Source organism: Monodelphis domestica, chromosome 5 (assembly GCF_027887165.1).
Source record: "Monodelphis domestica isolate mMonDom1 chromosome 5, mMonDom1.pri, whole genome shotgun sequence".
NCBI lineage: Eukaryota > Metazoa > Chordata > Mammalia > Didelphimorphia > Didelphidae > Monodelphis > Monodelphis domestica.
Window position 1 is genome coordinate 11911893 of NC_077231.1, and position 17500 is coordinate 11929392.

Genomic DNA, 17500 nt, shown 5'->3' on the forward strand with positions numbered 1-17500 from the left:
ACCCACCGACCGTGAAGGGCCCCGTGTGGTGGCCCGGCTAAGCCCGGGGGAGAGGCCGGTCCCCTGGGCCAGAGGGAGAGCTCGAGCACCTGCGGAGATCAGGAAGGGCCTCCTGGAGGAGGTGAGGCCCAGGGGAGGGCCCGTGCCGGGGTCACGGAGCGTGGGCAGGGCTCGGAGCCTCCCGCCTCGCTGCCTCCGTGGCCGGCCTTCGGCCCACCCGCACCCCTCACTCCAAGGGCCCAGGACTTGCGGGCTCCGGGATCCCTGGCGGGGGGCACCCGGAGGCGGCCCCCGCCCTGGCCCGGCAGCTCTCCAGGAGATTCTCTTACCGAAAAGGGCTCTGAAAAACTGGGGGGGCCCGCCTGGGCTCGGCCACTCCCCCCGCCCCAGGGCCATCGATGCCAAGCAGGGGGATGTGGGGGATCCCGGCCTCCCCGAGGCAGGGCTTCCTGGGTCACCGAGAAGAGAAGGGAGCCGGCCAGGCCCGCCTAGCGGGGAAGGCCGGCACACTCGAACCAGGACTGGCAGAACACGCAGGCTTTTCTCTCCCTCCCCCTTACCTTTCCTCCCCAGACAGACACAAAGATCCCAAGAAGGCTCACAGCCCCCCTTTCCTCCTCAGTCTGTCCTCTGGGAAAGGGGCTGACCAGAGCCGCCCCGAGGTCTGAGGCCAGGCCTGCACCCCCTTTAGGCTCGGCTGAGCTGCCCTGGGAGCTGGGGGGGGGGGCCGGCACCAGGGTGGGGGGCCAGAAGGAAGGAGGGAGCTGGGGGGGGCACCAGGGCGGGGGACAGAAGGAAGGAGGGAGCTGGGGGGGGGCCCACAAACACCACTGCTGATCAGACTCTCTTCCCTCGCCTTCCGGTGGGGGTCAAGTGACTGGCCCAGGGTCTCCCAGCCGGGAAGGGTCTGAGGCCACAGTGGGAACCCAGGACCTCTCCCGCCTCCGGCTCCGAGGAGGGAAGAAGGGGGGCCCCAGTAGACCACCTGAGGGGGGTGGCCCCCCCGCTGTCTCCCCCGGCCGCTGGCCCGCCCCCCCCCCCCCCCATGCCGCCCTTGCCTGCTCTTCAGGACCTCCTGGAACTTGTGCTCCAGCTCCAGGCGCCGCTGCCGCTCCTTCTCCAGCTCTTGCTTCAGCACCTCCGCGTTGGTCTCCTCTCTCAGCTTGCGCAGCTCCTCCTCTGTTGGGGGCACAGAGCGGTGAGCCCCCAGCCCAGCCGGGGCTCCCCCAGAGAAAGGAGCCCCGTCCGAGCCCCGCAGGGCTCTGGGGCCCCCATCCCCCCCCACCCCGGGGCTCTTCCTGGAATAGCCTCCCCCTCCCCGCCCCGGACTCTCTTCCCAACCCGGCCTAGGAAAGGCTGCCTTGTGGCCGAGGGGGGCGGGACCTCCCCTGGGAGGCCCCTCTGGGTGCCCAGAACCAGCCCCGCCGTCCTTCCAGGAGGCACCGAATCCCCAGCCTCGAGAGGGAGGGCCGAGTAAGGGAGGGTCAGGGCTGAGGGCCAGAGCTCAGGGGTTACTCCCAGAAGCCCCTCTGAGCCCCTCCTCCTGCCTCAGGGTCACCGCTCCGATGCGGTGACTGACACAGCGGGGGTGAGGGGGGCTTTTATGGAGGTGAGGAGATCTAGGGATTTAGGGAGTGGGTGGGGCTGGAGGGTCTGCCTCTCCCCCTCTCGGGATCTCTGGGGAAAGGGGCAGAATCCGTGTGGAAAGGAGGGACTGAAAGAGATTCCAAGAAGAAAGGCCGGGAACCAAAGGGAGGAGCCTCCGGCAATCCCCCAGCAAGAATCCCTTTAGAGTCACACCATCTGCCCCTGCTGGAATCCCTTTTGCCACGGGGTCCTCACTACCTCATTCAGAAGCCCGCTCTACAATGGACGGCTTGGATCTGGCCAAGATCCTCTCGTGTCCCTCCTCCCCCTGCTCTAGTTTTGGTGGGTCCTCGAGGCCAGCAGGGTGGCGGCTGCCTCTGCCTGCAGCCATGACTGCGCCCCCCAGTGACAGAGGGAGGCCCACTCTAGGCCAGAGCGCCCCCGCCTCCGGGCAGGGCCAGGCCCGCCTCTCCCACGTCCCGGATCCAGACATTTAGGGGGGCCCTCCAGGAGCTCCTGGACGCCCACGCCAGGACGGCTGACTCCCGTCGGGCGGCGCCTGACATGGGGGGACCCTGGGCAGGGCCCCGAGCCAGCCAGCACCCCCCCTCGTCCCCCCAACAAGGCTCCCCCGGAGAGGGAGGCGCTCGTTAGCGAGCTGGCAGCTATTTATAAAGCTGTTCAGGCGCCCTCTGAGAAGGGATCCTCTTGGCAGGATCCGGCGAGCCCAGCTCCAGCCAAAAATAAAAGTCAAGTGAGAATCCCTAAATAGCGCGCCGTTCTGCCGGGCCACAGGACCCGAGCCTCGTCCCCTGGGTCCCAGCTGCACCGAGCAGCTGTGGGAAGCCCCCGGCTGCCAGCGCTACGGCCCTGGGGCCTGGGGTGGGAAGAAGACCGCCTCCTGCGCTTCCTGTGCTTCCTGCCCCAGGCACACCGCGCCAGGGCAGCCAGGAACAGGGCTGCCCGCCCAAGGAAGGCCCCCAGAAGAGCTCTGGGGAAAGCCCGCAGCGCGAGGAGGGCCCTGCTGGCAGAGCTGGAAGGCCCAGCAGCAGAGGTCGAGCCTCGGCTCCAGCTGTTGAGGTCCTCTTCGTAGCCGCCGGGCTGCCCGGCTGCCCTCCCCCTTCATCTGAGAATTCCTCTTTGCCCGGCAGGCCCCCCTCTGCCCCCCTCTGCCCCCGTAGTCAAAGGACAGCTTCCTCTGGAAATCCAGCCTCAGGATTCTGTCATCCCCGTTTTGTGGACGTCAGCCCAGGAGAGCGAGCTGGATGCAGAGGCCCCGGCAGCCAGCCTACCCAGGGGTTCAGGGCAGGAGAAAGGCAGCGCGCCCCTGGCCCCGCAGCCGTGCTAGGACTGAGCCTCGGCCCAAGGTAGGCCTTCCTAATGGATGAATGAAGGGGGGCACGCCCCCCTCTACACACCTCCACTGTAGCAGGGCCACACAATGGGATGGGCAGGGCAGCCCAAAGGGTATTGGCCTCAGGCACCCTTCTGGAGCCTTCCCTGGGCCTCCACAGGCAGGCCAAGCTTTATCCCCCTCTGGATGTGCTTCAGGCGGCCTGCCCCCTTCTTCCCAGCCCCCTCCTCCGTTTTGTATTCCAGGCTCTTCACACAGAGGCCTAACAGGAAGGAAGGTGCAAAAGGGCACAACCACCCAGCGGGAGGGGCCAAAATTCTGGCCAGGCAGGAGCCCAGGAGTCGAGCTCGGCCTCAGCATTCACCACCTGTGGCGCTGTGGGCTCCGTTTCCTCATCAGTAACATGGGGACGATTCTTGTGGCTTCCCCTTGGGAAGCCCTAAAACCCTCTAGCCAGTGGCTGCGCCTTAACCATACCAGCCAGGGGAGGTCAGACACCAGGCTGGCCTCCTTCCAAAAGACTGGCCCGAGTCACGCCAACACTTCTGTCTGGGCTGGACCCCAAACAAGCAAACTGGGGAGCTGAGGTGTGTCCCTGCTCAGAGCCACGAGGGGGAACAAAGAGGAGGAGCCCCGGCAGCCGAGGCCCAGCGGAGGAGGAAGTGCAGGGCGCCCCTCAGCGTGGGGTCTGAGAACAGAAAAGGGCTCCACTGGGAGGGGCCTCGGAGGGGCTTGAGTCCATCCCGACCACCCTCCCGTTCAGCTCTCCTATGACACATCTGGGAGCCAGGACAGACCCTGGGGAGGCTGGGAGAGCTCTCCAGCCACTTCTGGAGGCAGGAGGGCGCCTGGCACTGGGGCACCCCAGGGGGCAAAGTCCGCTGAGAATAGTGAGCGCTGAGGAACAGGGCCGGGGCCAGCCGTGGGAATCCTCTCCCGGAGCTTCGCTGGCCGAACGGGGTCTTCCCTCCCCCCGCAGACTGATTCCACGCAGGTTTCCGTCTTCTTTTAAAGCCTCGTCGCAAGATGCTCCCAAGACTCGGAGGCCTCCCGCAGTCCCCAAATCTCTCCCCACAGGCCTGGTGGCTCCCTCTGCACCGGGGGCAGGGGACTCCTGGGTTCGGCTAGCCAGCCCCGAGCCCAACGTCTTCCCGGGAACGGATGCCAAGTGCAGGGAGCGGAACCGGCGGAGCATCGTGAGACCCTCATCGGGGGCTCCGGATGAGGACGCTCCCGCCTCCGGAGTCAGGACCCACGTAGCGCCCCGTGGAGGCGGGCTCTGCAGGCCTCAGACCGAGGCAGCTCCGAACGTCCTGATCTTTTGGTATACAACTAAGAAAAGCGAACCTAAACGTGCACAAAGAGCGCCGCTGCAAAGCCTGGGGCCGGCCTCCCCCTCACCGCGGCTTCTTGAGAGCGCAGAAAGAGCGGGGACGTGGCCTGGAGGTCCCCCTAGTGCCCGCCGCGGGGGGTGCGGACGGAGGACGGGCCTCCTCCGAACGCCCCCCGAGGCCAAGTGGTCAGGAACGGCTGGCCGAGAAGCCCAAACCTGTCCCCCCCCACCAGGGCATTTCACACCCCTCGCCCGGGCCGCTGCCCCGTCCAGCCCGGGGGTCCCCTTAGCTCAGCTTTCGGCTTGTTTTTCCAGGGAGGCTCTAAGCTCATGCTGCCTCTCCCCCAGCGACCACCATCTTGATTCCCTCCTGGGTGCTGGGTGAGAACAGAGGAGTGCTGGCGGCCCCCACAGCTGCCCCCAAGGGCAGGAACTCCCAGCGAGCCGGAGACAGGAGGGGTGGGTCAAAGGCGGGATCTCGGCCCCTGGCCAGACCCCCAGACGCGGAGGCAGGGAGGCCGGAGCTCAGGTCCTTCCTGGGGCATTCACCAGCAATGGACTGAGACCAGCGCTTCGCCTCGGCTTGCATTTCTGTGAAATGGGGGCGCGCAGCGTGCCGGCCTCCAGGCCTGCTGTAAGCACGAGGCCGGGCGGTGCCGGCCCCGAGCCTTGAAGGGACTCGTCCCACCATTCCAGACTCCAGCGCGGCCTCCCCGTGAGGCTCGGAGCTCCTGATGGGGTGCCGCAGGAGGCCGAGAGCGGCCGGGGACAGATGAGGTCCGGCTGCTCCTGAGCCAGAGCCGGCGAGCCTGGGCTTCCCGGCACGGAGCGCCGCGCCAGGGAGTGACGGTGCGCAGCGGAGGCGCCGGAGCCGAGGGCGGGGGTGGGGGCAGGCAAGAGCCCCAACTTGGCTCCGGGGAGGGGCTGAGGCGGGACCCCCGCTCGGGGACGCCTCAGGGTCCTGCTTCTGGCGGGGAGGTCCTGGTTTGGGGGCTCCGGTGGAGCCCGTGTCTACCCCAATCCAGGACGTTCGCTGGGCTCAGACGGGCCCCATGAGTCATTTCCAGAAACCTCCCGGGGAGCCTCTCCTGTGCAGCCTCCCCACGCCGCTCCCGGCCCCCGAGCGGCAGGGTCTGAGGACAGAAGGGCAGATGCTGGGCCTGGGAGGAGCCTGGAAGGCCCAAAGAGTCGATGATGTCACCGGAACCCGCTAGAGCCCCGCTTTGTGTTTGTGTACTTTTTCATATGTCCTACGTGATGAGGGAGGCAGGCTGGGGAAAGCCGGGGGAGGCCGGGGGAGGCCGGGGGAGGCCAGGGGAGGCCGGGGGAGGCCGGGGGAGGCCGGGGGAGGCCAGGGGAGGTCAGGGGAGGTCGGGGGGGAGGTCAGGGGAGGTCAGGGGAGGTCAGGGGAGGTCGGGGGAGGTCAGGGGAGGTCAGGGGAGGTCAGGGGAGGCCAGGGGAGGTCAGGGGAGGCCGGGGGAGGCCAGGGGAGGTCAGGGGAGGTCAGGGGAGGCCAGGGGAGGCCAAGGGAGGCTGGGGGAGGCCAAGGGAGGCTGGGGCCTCGTCCAAACCCCTCATTTCACAGGCTGGAGAAGTCTAAGAGAGGGAGGAGCGACTGACCCTGGAGCGCCCCACAAGGGAAGGAGCTGCTCCCTCCAGGCTCTCTGCCAGTCTTGGGCAGCCCCTGCTGTGGGCGGTCAGAGGCCAGAGATCAGGAGGCCTCGGAGGACCTGTGAAGGCCTTCCTCCCGGGGGCTGGGGTGATGGTGGGCCCTGCCCCACTTGAAATGCTTCAGCGTGTCACACACACAGATGTGCGCGTGTGCACCTTTGCACCTACAGGTGCCCTCGGGCCGGCCCCCTCCATGGAGCCCGGTGCCAGTCTGTGCCCATGTCGGGCTTCCTCCTCGGGTCTGTGACGAGGGCCCGAATGAGAGTCACGGCCGGCCCTGGGACGGCGCGTGAGGCCACAGCGAAGCCCTTTACAGACGCGGCAGCCTTGGATGCTTGTTCTGTCTCCGTTTGACAACGGAGAAAGCTGAGATGGACGCGGCTTTCCTGCAATCTTACAGCCTCTACGTGCCTGGGACATTTGAACCCAGGACTTCCTAGCACAGCCCCATCCGCTGAGACATCCTCCGGCTGCCTAAAACCTGCTAAGGAGTCAGGGAGGCTCGGGTCCAGCCCGGCCTCAGGGACAGAACTAGCTGTTAGTCACGGGCAAGTCGCCGATGTCCCTGAGCCTCCGTCCTCTCAGCTGTGAAATGGGGTAACGATAACAGAGGGGGAGCTCCAGTGAGCGGCTTTGCCAGGCTCGAGGGGAGGCCAGCGCCGATGGTGGTGGCGGTGGGGCAAAGGAACTGATTACCGAGATCACAGGTGAAGTGGAGAGAGTTAGAATTCGAACCCGCCTCCAGACCTCCAAATCTACACCGAGCTGCCTTCCATCCGTCACGAGGCCTCTCAACAACCACATGGGAGCAAAAAGTAGCCCAGACTTCTGCCGGGCTCCCCTCCTAGACACAGAGAGTGCCCGGCACCTGCCTTCTCCCACTGAGCCCTGCTCTGCCCACGGTGTCACGTCCCTCCCCGGGGTACTCGCAGCCCCCTGCACTGAATGGTGGGGCTCCTGCCTAGCTGCCCCTAGGCTCCCCTGGCTCTGAGCTGAGCTCTGCCCACGCTCACAGCTCACAACCCTCCTCCAGACTCACGCAAGAAGTGCTTCTCCAACAAGGCGATCTCCAGGTGCCCTTTGATTTCATTGAGTCGATCAAATTCTGTCCGGTTGTAATCCTGGACACCAGAAGCCATGATGAGAGTGCCCGGAGCAGCCTGCGGGGACAGAGCAAACAGCTGAGGGAGGCAGCCAACTCCAGGCACCCCCACACCACCGGGATATCTGGGGCCACAAGCCCTGGGCACCTGGCACCACTGAGGCCGGCCTGGGAGCAACTAGGCCGGCTGATGCCCTCCCTGACTCAGATGGCCTTTGGGGCTCTCCCAGGACTCAAGGCTCCAACACAGAGTCGGGGATGACTCAGCTCAGCTCCTGCAACGATAAGGCACCCACTGAATCCCCTTCTGTGTGACTTCTCCCTCTAACTTCCCCTACTAATGGAATTGCTATGATTATTGTTCTCTCCCCAATACAGGAGAAATATGAGAGCAAATACTTATAGGGTTAACACATATATATCCCTCCTTAATCTCCCCAGATTGTGACCCTAAAAGATTACATTCACAGAATTAAAACCTAAAGAGTATTACCATTACCGCCCTCCTTTCCCTCTCCAGTTACATTCACTCCCATTACAAGCCAGGCAAGCCAAGACCATCAATCACCTTCAAGCCCAGGTCTACAGGACACACTCCACTGATTTGTTACATAACGACCAAGCAACCTTGCCAGGTGTCTGAATCAAGCACAAGAAATATACAACCTGGAAACTGAGAAAAATCCCAATTCTGGTCTGTCTTAAATTACTCTCTAACCCTGTACCTAGCTACGAAATGTTTTGTTACCATTTCCTAAGTAATTGTGATTGATTGTGAAAGCTGACCAAAAGTAACAATGATTCTCTTAACTGGACATCTCTTAGGTCAAGGGGAACTAACCTCCAGATCACCTTATTTATAGCATTCATCTAATTCTGTTATGGCAACAATGTTTCATTGACTATCTCCTTAGGCTTCGTGTCTGTTGTTAGGTTCTATGAAAACATGTATGTTGAGAAATCATTGTGTGCTAGAAAAGTATGTACTCACTGAACCTATAAAATAAACCAACCTCTGTGCCATGGCAGAGCACTATATGATTCCTGACACGGATTGAGCATACGGTGCTTCTTATCATTTATCTGACTGAATCGACACACTCTAGACAGAAGGACCCTCCCCTCTGAGAGACCACTGGCTTAGCTCTCAAAGCCAAGGAGCCTCACTCTGCACACAGAGGACAACGAGATGCGGGTTCACGGACATCCCCCTCCCCAGTCCCAAAGGGACAAAGACTGTGTCTGGGCCCTTCTTGGTAACCGCAGACAGCACAGGGGGAGGCACTGGGAAGCACTTGCTAGACATTTCATGAATTACCAATCAGGAGAAAGAACCTAGGGAGGCCCAACCTGGAAGTTGGGCAGGGGGGGCTGGCTCCTTTGTCCCCCCCAGGCCTCAGGACCCCTCAGTCCCTGAGTGAGTGGGGGCTTCTAAGGAGGTCCTGCCCCTAGATGGGGTCATCCCATGACAAGCCCAGCCTTGCACCTACTTTTCTTGCTTCCAGAAGATGCTTGGAGGCTCGGTCACAGACATGAATCCCACCTTGGACTTCATGAACATGACAATAGGCTCCCTCCTTTAGGTCTTGTCAGCCCTCCCCAGGGGACCCCCTTTGGGCTGGACAGCACAGTTTAGGAGGGTTCCAGGCCCAGCCTCTGCTCTGAGCCAGTGGGGGTCCCTGGGACAGGCTTCTCACCTCAGGGCTCCAGCCATCTCCCAGAGTCTGGCCACAGAGGAGGGGTCCGCCTTCCCAGGGAATGCTGGAGGCCAGGAGTATCCCAGGCCTGCTCCAGAGGGAGACCAAGAAAGTGATCCTGGGGAGGGGAATCAGTCCTCACCATGGCCCTGCTTCTCCCCACATGGGCCACCCTGGACAAGCTAGTTCTCTGTAAAGCCTCCATTTCCCCCAACTGTACAATGTCCTGAGGTTTGAGACCCTGTCCCTATAGGGCATGTAGCTATGGCCCTGCCTTTCCCTTTTGGAAGTCTAGCTTGTGTCAAGGCTTCCCCCCCCCCCACCCCCCCACCCGGAGGAGATCTTCCCTGCACTGTATAGTTGGAGGCTTAGTCCCCCTGAACATGTACAGCACCGTCAGGAGGGAGGCTGACAGATGGAGTCAGGGAGTCCGAGAAGGCTACTCATCACCGCCATCAACCAAGGCTGGCTGCTGTTCACCTCTGAACCATTGATGCCTCGCTAAAAAGGGGAGATGGGAAGCCAACAGCTCCCAGAGGCCTCACACAGGTTCTTGAAGAAAGCAAGGAGGCCTCTGGACGTGATGGCGTGGAAGACACTGGAACCATGCATGCATCAAACAGCTCAGCAAGGCAGCTACTCCAGGAGAAAGCCCCAAGGCCTGGAACAGTCTCCCTCCCCACCTCTGCCTGCAGGGCCTCAAGCTTCCCTCCATGGCCAGCTGTCCTCTCCTGACACCCTCAAGGGGTCAACCACTTCACATTTACTTATCTGGGTGCAAGTGTCCCCCTAGCCAAAGGCAAAGAAGTGGAACCTTCTGAGCAAAAGTAGGGGGAGCTCCTAAGTCAGGTCAGAGGGGAACCATGGGGGAACCAGCTGTTGGGAGGAAGCAAAGAGTCCATGTGACAGGTCAGCCAGGGGAGGGGCGGGGTTTTAATTGCCAATATGTGCCAAGCATATGTTTACAAAATATTTTCCTTGCAGCAATTCCATTAAGGTATTATTATCCCATTTCACAGATGAGGAAAAGACCCTAAGGGCCACATAGCAGGCTCTGAGGAAGAACTGAGAGGGAGGTGAGGGAGGGAGGGAGAGAGGGAGGAGAGAGAGAGAGAGAGAGAGAGACAGAGAGACAGAGAGACAGAGAGAGACAGAGACAGAGAGAGAGAGACAGAGAGAGAGAGACAGAGACAGAGAGAGACAGAGAGAGACAGAGACAGAGAGAGAGGGAGAGGGGGGGAGGGGGGAGAGAGAGAAGGAGAGAGAGAAGAGAGGAGAGAAACAGAGAAGAGAGAGACAGAGAAACAGAAAGGGGGGAGAGAGAGAGAGAGAGAGAGAGAGAGAGAGAGAGAGAGAGAGAGAGAGAGAGAGAGAGAGAGAGAGAGAGAGAGAGAGGGAGAGAGAGAAAGAGAGAGAGGGAGAGAGAGAGAGAGAGAGAGAGAGAGAGAGAGAGAGAGAGAGAGAGAGAGAGAGGGAGGGAGGGAAGGAGGGAGGTAAGGAGGGAGGAAGGGAGGAAGGGAGTGTGTGTGTGTATCAGTGTCTTTGTGTCTGTGTCACTGATTAGAAAGCTACTGCAATAATCCTGGAGAGAGGAGAAGGGAGACTGCACCAGGGCAGAGACTACATTTTAGAGAAGAGATGAGCATGAGAGAGGCTGTGGAGGAATCCACAGGACTTGGGGACAGATGTCACCAGACACATCCATGGGACTGGAGGCAAATTTTCAAGGTCAGGTGGCTGGAACGCTAGTGGTATTATTAACAGGTTTAAGGGCAGTGAAAAAAGTTAGGAGGAGACATTTGGCCTAATCATGTGCCAATAAATCCAACAATCTAAGGGAAATAGATGAATACTTAAAAAACACTGAACAAGCCTGGATTCATAAGGGAATGTTACCAGACATTTAAAGGACAATTATTTCCCAAACCACAGGAACTATCTGGAAAAATAGGCAAAGAAGGAGTCCTACCAAACTTTTTTATGACACAAATAGGATGCTGATATCTAAACCAGGAAGAGCAGAAACAGAAAAAGAAAACTACAGGCCAATTTTCCTGATAAATATTGAGTCAAAAAAAAATTCTGGCAGGAGCTAATGGCAATATATCACTAAGATCATACATTAGGACCAGGTAGGCTTTATACCAAGAAGGCAAGACTGGTTCAATATTAGGAAAACTCTTAGCATTACTGACCAAATCAATAACAAAACTGATAAAAATTTATGATTATCCCCACAGATGCAAAAGAAGCCTTGGACAAAATCCAACTCCCATCCCTATTCAGAATGGGATCAGGGAAAGTGGGAAGTGGAGTAGGGTTTGTTGGGGAAGGTTCCATCTTGGCCAGGTTGGCTTGAAGGTTTGGCAAGAAGACCAGATGGTGATGCCTAGGGGACAGCTGGAAATGCAGGCAGGAGCTGGGAGACAGATTGACTTGGGAATCATCTACATAGATTTGGGCACTGGAGCCATGGGTGTGGATGGGATCACCAGGGCAGTGACTCCAGAGAGAAGATGGGGAGGACAGAGCCTTGGGAGATAATCACACACAGGAGCAGGAAGAGTCACAGGAACCAGCCAGTGCCACAAAAAAGGATGCTCCAACAAAATGGGAGGGGCAGAGGAGCAAGAGAGAAAAAGGAACCAGAGGCAGAAGAGGGCATCCTTAGGGGGACAGCCAATAGCTCAAGTAGGAGAAGGAAGACCTTCAAGGAAAGTTCCTCTGATGGGAACTCCTGTGGGACTGAAGTCAGAATGAAGACAGAACAGATAACTCATTCTGGAAGTTTAGCAAGGCTCTGGGTCTCAGGAAAGAAAGGCGGTGGCAGGGCAGCACAGGGGGTCATTGCAAGGCGATGTGGTCATTTGTCATGTCAATATTTATTAGGAGGCTGAAGAAAAAACTAAAGGAAGTCTGGCTTCAGTGATGGGATGAGACCTCAGAGGGTCATAGATTAGAGCTGAAGGGCCCCTAGAGATCAATGTTCTCAGTTTATTCTTTATTTTTACCTTTAAACCAATACCTTAAATCAATACTAAGAAGAGCAGTAAAGGCTAGGCAATAGGGGTTAAGTGAATTACCTAGGGTTACACAGCTAGGAAGTGGCAAGCTTTTCATTTTAAAACAGGAAACGGAGGCCAGGAGAGACACCATGTGCCCAGAGTAAATAAGGCGCTGGGTCGGCCCAGGCCTTCTGGTTCCCAAATCTCTACCACTTTATGCTGCCCCTCAAAGGGGCCTTCATAGGAAATTCTTCTCCATCTAAGTCAAAGAATCTTCTTCCAAAGGATTCTAGAGGAAGATCCAACCATTCAATTAAATCATTCTAGCTCTATCTTGGAACCCAGAAGGGAAAAGCCTGATTAACCAAAGAGGGGAATTCCCTAGAAGCAAAATGGCCACATAAGAGGGACATGCCTTGGCTTAGTCACTTTGAAAGGAGGTCACCCCCAACAAGGATCCCTGACTTTGGCTCCCCCGTAGTTGGAGCCCTGATGGCTGAGCCCCCCCAAACTGTCAAGATAGACACTGGATCCAGGCCCATTGGCCTGCTCTCTATTCCTCTCCCAATGCCATGCCCTGTGTCCCCTAGTAGGCAGCACCTCCTCCCCTCTGCCTTGCAGACTCCCTTTTCCACACGCCTGCGGGCCAGTATGGGGGCAGAGCAGGGGATTCTGTGCGGGGTGACTGAAGGGATGCTGGGATTGGCAGAGTTGGGGTTTTCTCTTGGTACTCTCTAGCCACGTCCACATACCTATTCTCTGCCCTGTCAGGACGGAGGCTCCTTGAGAACAAGGACTGATTGTTTTATTCACTGACTCGGGACTGCCAGCCTCCAGCCCAGTGCTTGGCACACTGATGGCTTGTTACCTATTACCTCTTCCCAGCCAAGTGCCCTTAGCCTCTGTTTGCCTCAGCGTCCCATCTATAAAACAGGGGAAATGCCAGCTTCTGCCTCTAATAGGGTGGTTGGGAGGATCGAAGAACAAGTAAATGCAGGTAAAGCAATTTTCTCCCTTTCATGAGTTAGAGTTGGAGTCACTATTGGAGGCAGGATTTGAACCCAGGTCTTGCCCAACAAGTCCAGTGTTCTTCCCATTTGCTAAGTGTGACAGAGCAAGGATGAGGCCAGGAATCCCAGAACACTCACCTAAGAGTCAGGAGTTCAGAGGAGAGAGAGTTGCCTAAGAAGCCAGAAACCCATTGACCAGGCCAGCTCAGAGACGCCAAAAAGGGAAAGGCCATTCTTGAGGCCAATCAGGAGACTTCTTGGGGGGGGGGACCCCGGGAGGCCCGCCTCGTTAGAGCTTCTGGGGTTTGTTAGGGTGGGGGCAGGGCAGGGGGCATCCCTGGACCCCCGCACACCAGAATTCCTGGGGCAGTGGGCCTCCTCGGGGCCAGAAGCAGCACGTCCCCCTCGCCAGCCTCTCTCCCCCTGAGATTAATGGGATCGGTGGCCAAGATCCAACAAGCAGAGGTGATGTCTGCCTTTCACTAAAATCCCGAGTAAATTATTCATTACCGCCAGAAGCAAAAGTACAGACACTGCCTTGTTATTAAATATTAACACGATCAAAAAACCCTCCCAGAAAATTGCCAGTGCCACGTGGAGCCTGTTTGGAGACAATGCAGGGGGTGGACTTTGCCCCCCCCGCCCCGCCACCTTCAGAACGGCTGGCATCTGCCCTCTCGCTCGGTTCTCTTCCCCTGAAGGCACGTGTGCCTCCGCCCAGCCGCCTCTGAACAGGAGAGCAGCCCAAAGGGCCGTCAGAGCCGGGGCTTGAGCAGGACTTGGGGAGATGGAACCAGGCCAAGGGGAAGGCCCGAGGCAGGGCACAGGGCACCCCGGAGAAGGTGCCACAGAACCCCGAGGCCACATCCACCTTTGGGCTTTCAGGGAACAGGGGAGCTGAGAAAGATGCGGAAGACGCCAGGCACGGCACGGATCTGGGATCTGCCGCCAGACCCAGCTCACAGGCTCATTTCTTTTGCTCAACAATGACATTATTTCCTGTGAAGGAAGGGACCAGTCTAGGCCGCTGGAGGGGCGGCCTGGGGCCTTGGTTTCCTCATCTGTAAAATGGAGCTGCCAGCCTTCCCCCTGCCTACTCCCTGGGAGAAGTCTGTGAATTAGTGAGCTTGAGGGGGCCTTTTGTTGTCCCAAGTGAGTCCTAGTCTGCCCCTGTGGACACGGGCTGTTCTTAAACTGTCTTCACAATGGTATTTGGACAGAACTGGTTTCCTGGGGCATCTTGTATATTCTGGGCCGGGCATTTAAAGCCATCCTTGAGAGAAGGGGCCCACAGGCTTCCCTAGACGGCCCGGGGCCCGGCACCCCGAAGGACAGGACCTGCCGTCTTACCAGGTTTCCGAGCACCAGCCTAGTGAAAAGACTAAACATAGGGAAAACAACACGTTCATTGTCACCTGGAAGAAAATGCTCCTTGCCAGCAACAACAGGCATGAAGTGACCCTGAGGAACTTCCTTGCACTCACAACCCGGCAGAAAATAGAAAAAGCAGCCAAGCCCTCCGCTGCTGGGGTGCCAGAAGTGGGCACACACCCTCGCTGCCTGCAGAATCCCTCCCCTCTAGCGCCCTTTTGGGGGGCTGTCTGGGAGGACAAAGTAACGGAGACCCGAAGGGCCCTGCCTTGGTTGCCTTGTTAGGAGACGCCCCAAAAGCATCCTCCACAATTCCACATGAACTGTAACGACGTCCAGGAACTGATGCAGAGCAAAAGGAGCAGAATCAGGAGAACATTGTACACAGAGATGGATACATTGTAGCACAATCGAATGAAACTGACTTGGCTACTGGCAGCAACACAATGAGCCAGGACAGTCCTGAGGGACTTATGAGAAAGATGACAACCACACCCAGAGAAAGAACTGTGGGAGGGGAAACACAGAAGAAAAACAACTGCCTGATCATATGGGTGGATGGGGATAGGATTGGGGATGGAGACTCTATAAACAGTCACCCTAGTGCAGATATCAATAATATGGAAATAGGTCTTGATCAAGGACACATGTAAAACCCAGTGGAGTTGCATGTCGACTACAGGAGAGGGGGGAAGGTGAGGGAAAGAACATGAATCATGTAACCATGAAAAAATAGTCTAAATTAACTAATTAAATAAAATTTTCCAAAATAAAAAAAATGAAGAAAGCATCCTCTACAGCCCACAGGAGGAATTCCCTGCCAGAGAGCTGGTGAGTAGCAGCATTTGCACCCAGAATGCATCCTTAATGGCCAGCGACCAGGGAAGGTGTACCCAGGCTGGGTGCCAAACCAGAGAGGATGAGGGATGCCAGGCACTCTGGATGGAGATGTCCCCACTCTCTGGCCAAAGCGGCCTCCCGAGAGAAAGACAGGAGAGAGCCCAAGAGGCTGACTCCAATAGCTCTTCTCAGTCACTCACGGGGTCGTGTAGCTCCTCGCTGTCTCGGGCAGCCGTCCGAGGGATCTTCACGGGGATCTCATCACCACACTCCGTGTCGGAGGCGTTGGGAGACTCCGCCAGATCGAGGAACTCGTCTCTCTTGTGACCTCTGAACCTGATCTTGTCAAACCTCTTGAGCATGTTCAGCACGGAGCTCCGGGGCTTCACCTTCGCATGATGATAGGGGTCCCTGGGAGAGAAGACGGGGAGACAGAGGTTACAGAGGTTACGGCTGTCTAAGTCGGGCACAGCATCCTCCCCCACGAGGCGGTCATCCCTTCCTGGTAAATGGGAAAGGACCATGGATGGAGTTAATGTGACAGCTCAGCTACAAACAGAATGACGGCGCCCCAGGGCCCCCCATCCTCGCTTCTGGAAAACAGAGGCTGCCAGATCCATCGATCATTCCACACTTCTGAGGCACCGACAACATGCCAGTCCCTTCCTCTCAGGTACTCTAAGCTGAGGGTGGGCTGGGGGGCTAGACGGGGCCTGTGCTATGCTCAGCGCCAGCCTGGCAAGCTGCCAGGGCAGACCAATATTTTGTGCCAACGGGAGGTGGATGGGCCCATGAGAGCCCCCTGCGCTTCAGGCCCAGGGGAAAGAGGGGAGCCAGGCCCCCAAACTCAGACCAAAGCCAACGGATGGCATTAGTACAGAGGAGGTGGCCGGGCTGGATTAGAGCGTGGATAGAAAACAAGCCAGGGGTCCCAGCGGGTACCAGAGCCATGCCAGAGCCAGGACGGCACAGCAATCAGAAATCACTGAGGCCACATTGAGAGCAAAACAACCTGGAAGGGATCCCAAGGACTGTTCAGTCCAGGCTCCTCTTTTCTACTCAAGAAAATGGAGGCCTGGGGAATGTGAGAGACATGGCTGAGGCCACCCAGGCCCCAAGGCAGGATTGGAACCCAGATCCCCTCACTGCAAAGCAACCCTCTCCATCGGACACCGTGTCTAGGTCCAGGGAGGTGACTGTCTCGGCTCAGACTACATCAGAGGCCCCTGCTGGGAGGCCAGTGACTAAGGAAAGTGCATCTGGCAGACGAGGCCAGACAGGCAGAGAAGCTCAGAGCCAGGCCACCCGAGGAACGCCTGCAGGCCGCCGTCCTCTAGAGCTCGGTGCTCGCGTGGCCCAAGGCACGAGCCGCTCAGCCCGGGGACAGAACGAAAAGGCACGGGGGAGTCAGTGATGGGAAAGGGAACCCCTGACTCCAGGCGCCACACCTGCGAGGAACGAGTGGGGGCCTTGGGGAGCAGAGGGGGGGGCAGGGGGCTCGGAGAGAGCAGGACCGGACCGCCGAGGCCCCTCCCGACTCCGACATCCTGGCCTGGCCTGGCCTGTGGCGCCCCAGAAAGCAGTCGCGGCCTCGAGAGCAGGGAAGGGCTCCGGCTCTGATGCCCCAGGAGCCGGGACCCTCACTCATCTCCCCTCTGCCCAGAGAGCGGCCCTCCTGGTGCCCATTGGCCCCCCGCTCCCCTCCCGCTCCCCTTCAGCCCCGGGAGGCCATCCCAGGGACATCCTCGAGCCTCCACCCCGATGGGGCCCACGGAGGCTGCCCGTCTTCTGCGGGCTGGGACATCCTCCCGCTCCTGCTGCTGCTCCGGCAACAGGTACCGGAGGAAAGTCTCATCCCCTCCGCGACGGCCGCTGTGGCGGGGAAGGACGGACAGTGTCGTGGCACGGGGAGGAGGCAGCCGCTCTCCGAGAGGGAAAGAGACGCCCGTGGGGAGAGGCCGAGGGAGAGAGAGGCCGTGAAGTGCCAGTGGAGGCAGGAAGAGAATGGCTTCCTCGGGAGGTAGTGAGCGGCCCGTCACTCTCCCACCCGAGGCCAGATGACCTGCGGAAGGCCTCCTGCTCCTGGGCTGGGTGGGCTAGAGGAAGACAGAGGCGCAGGGGCCAGGGGGAAGAAGCCCCTGCTTCCCTGCCAAGCGAAGGGGCTACGCGGGCCCCCCAAGGCCTTCCCACGTCAGCTGTTCTGACTGCCTTGAGGTTTGTTCCCCCTCTGAGCCACCATAAGCAGCTCGGTCTGCCTCCTCGGGCACGGCCGGCACACCAGCCCGGGAGATCGCCGCGCCCTGGATCCACGGAACTGCCTTGCAAACAAGGGGGAGACGGCAGAAAACTCACCTGGCTGGAGGCAGTGAGGGGCCCAGCGGACAGAGCCAGCCTAGAGACGGGAGGTCCCGGGTTCCAATCGGACCTCAGGAACGTCCTGGCGGGGTGGCCCCGGGCGAGTCACGCCACCCCCACGGCCCAGCCTTCACCCTTCTGCTTGGGAAACCCTATGCCCTCTCGATCCCAGGAC

The 17500-nt window shown here is 59.1% G+C and overlaps 2 protein-coding genes across 2 annotated transcripts in view; one reads left to right on the plus strand and one right to left on the minus strand.

Moving 5' to 3' along the window:
• The window catches only part of GRAMD4 (GRAM domain containing 4), a 77530-nt gene that overhangs the window by 21314 nt on the left and 38716 nt on the right, over window positions 1-17500 (minus strand). The window contains 5 exon segments of the mRNA XM_056798646.1: window positions 11-89; window positions 224-488; window positions 986-1179; window positions 6985-7105; window positions 15171-15381. Of these exon segments, the coding sequence (XP_056654624.1) occupies window positions 11-89; window positions 224-488; window positions 986-1179; window positions 6985-7105; window positions 15171-15381 (870 nt within the window).
• Window positions 1332-8095, plus strand: LOC130454299 (translation initiation factor IF-2-like). The gene is made up of 3 exons (XM_056797608.1): window positions 1332-2954; window positions 3187-5501; window positions 5860-8095. The coding sequence occupies exon 2, from the start codon at window positions 3712-3714 to the stop codon at window positions 4657-4659; it is 948 nt and encodes a 315-aa protein (XP_056653586.1). The 5' UTR covers window positions 1332-2954; window positions 3187-3711; the 3' UTR covers window positions 4660-5501; window positions 5860-8095.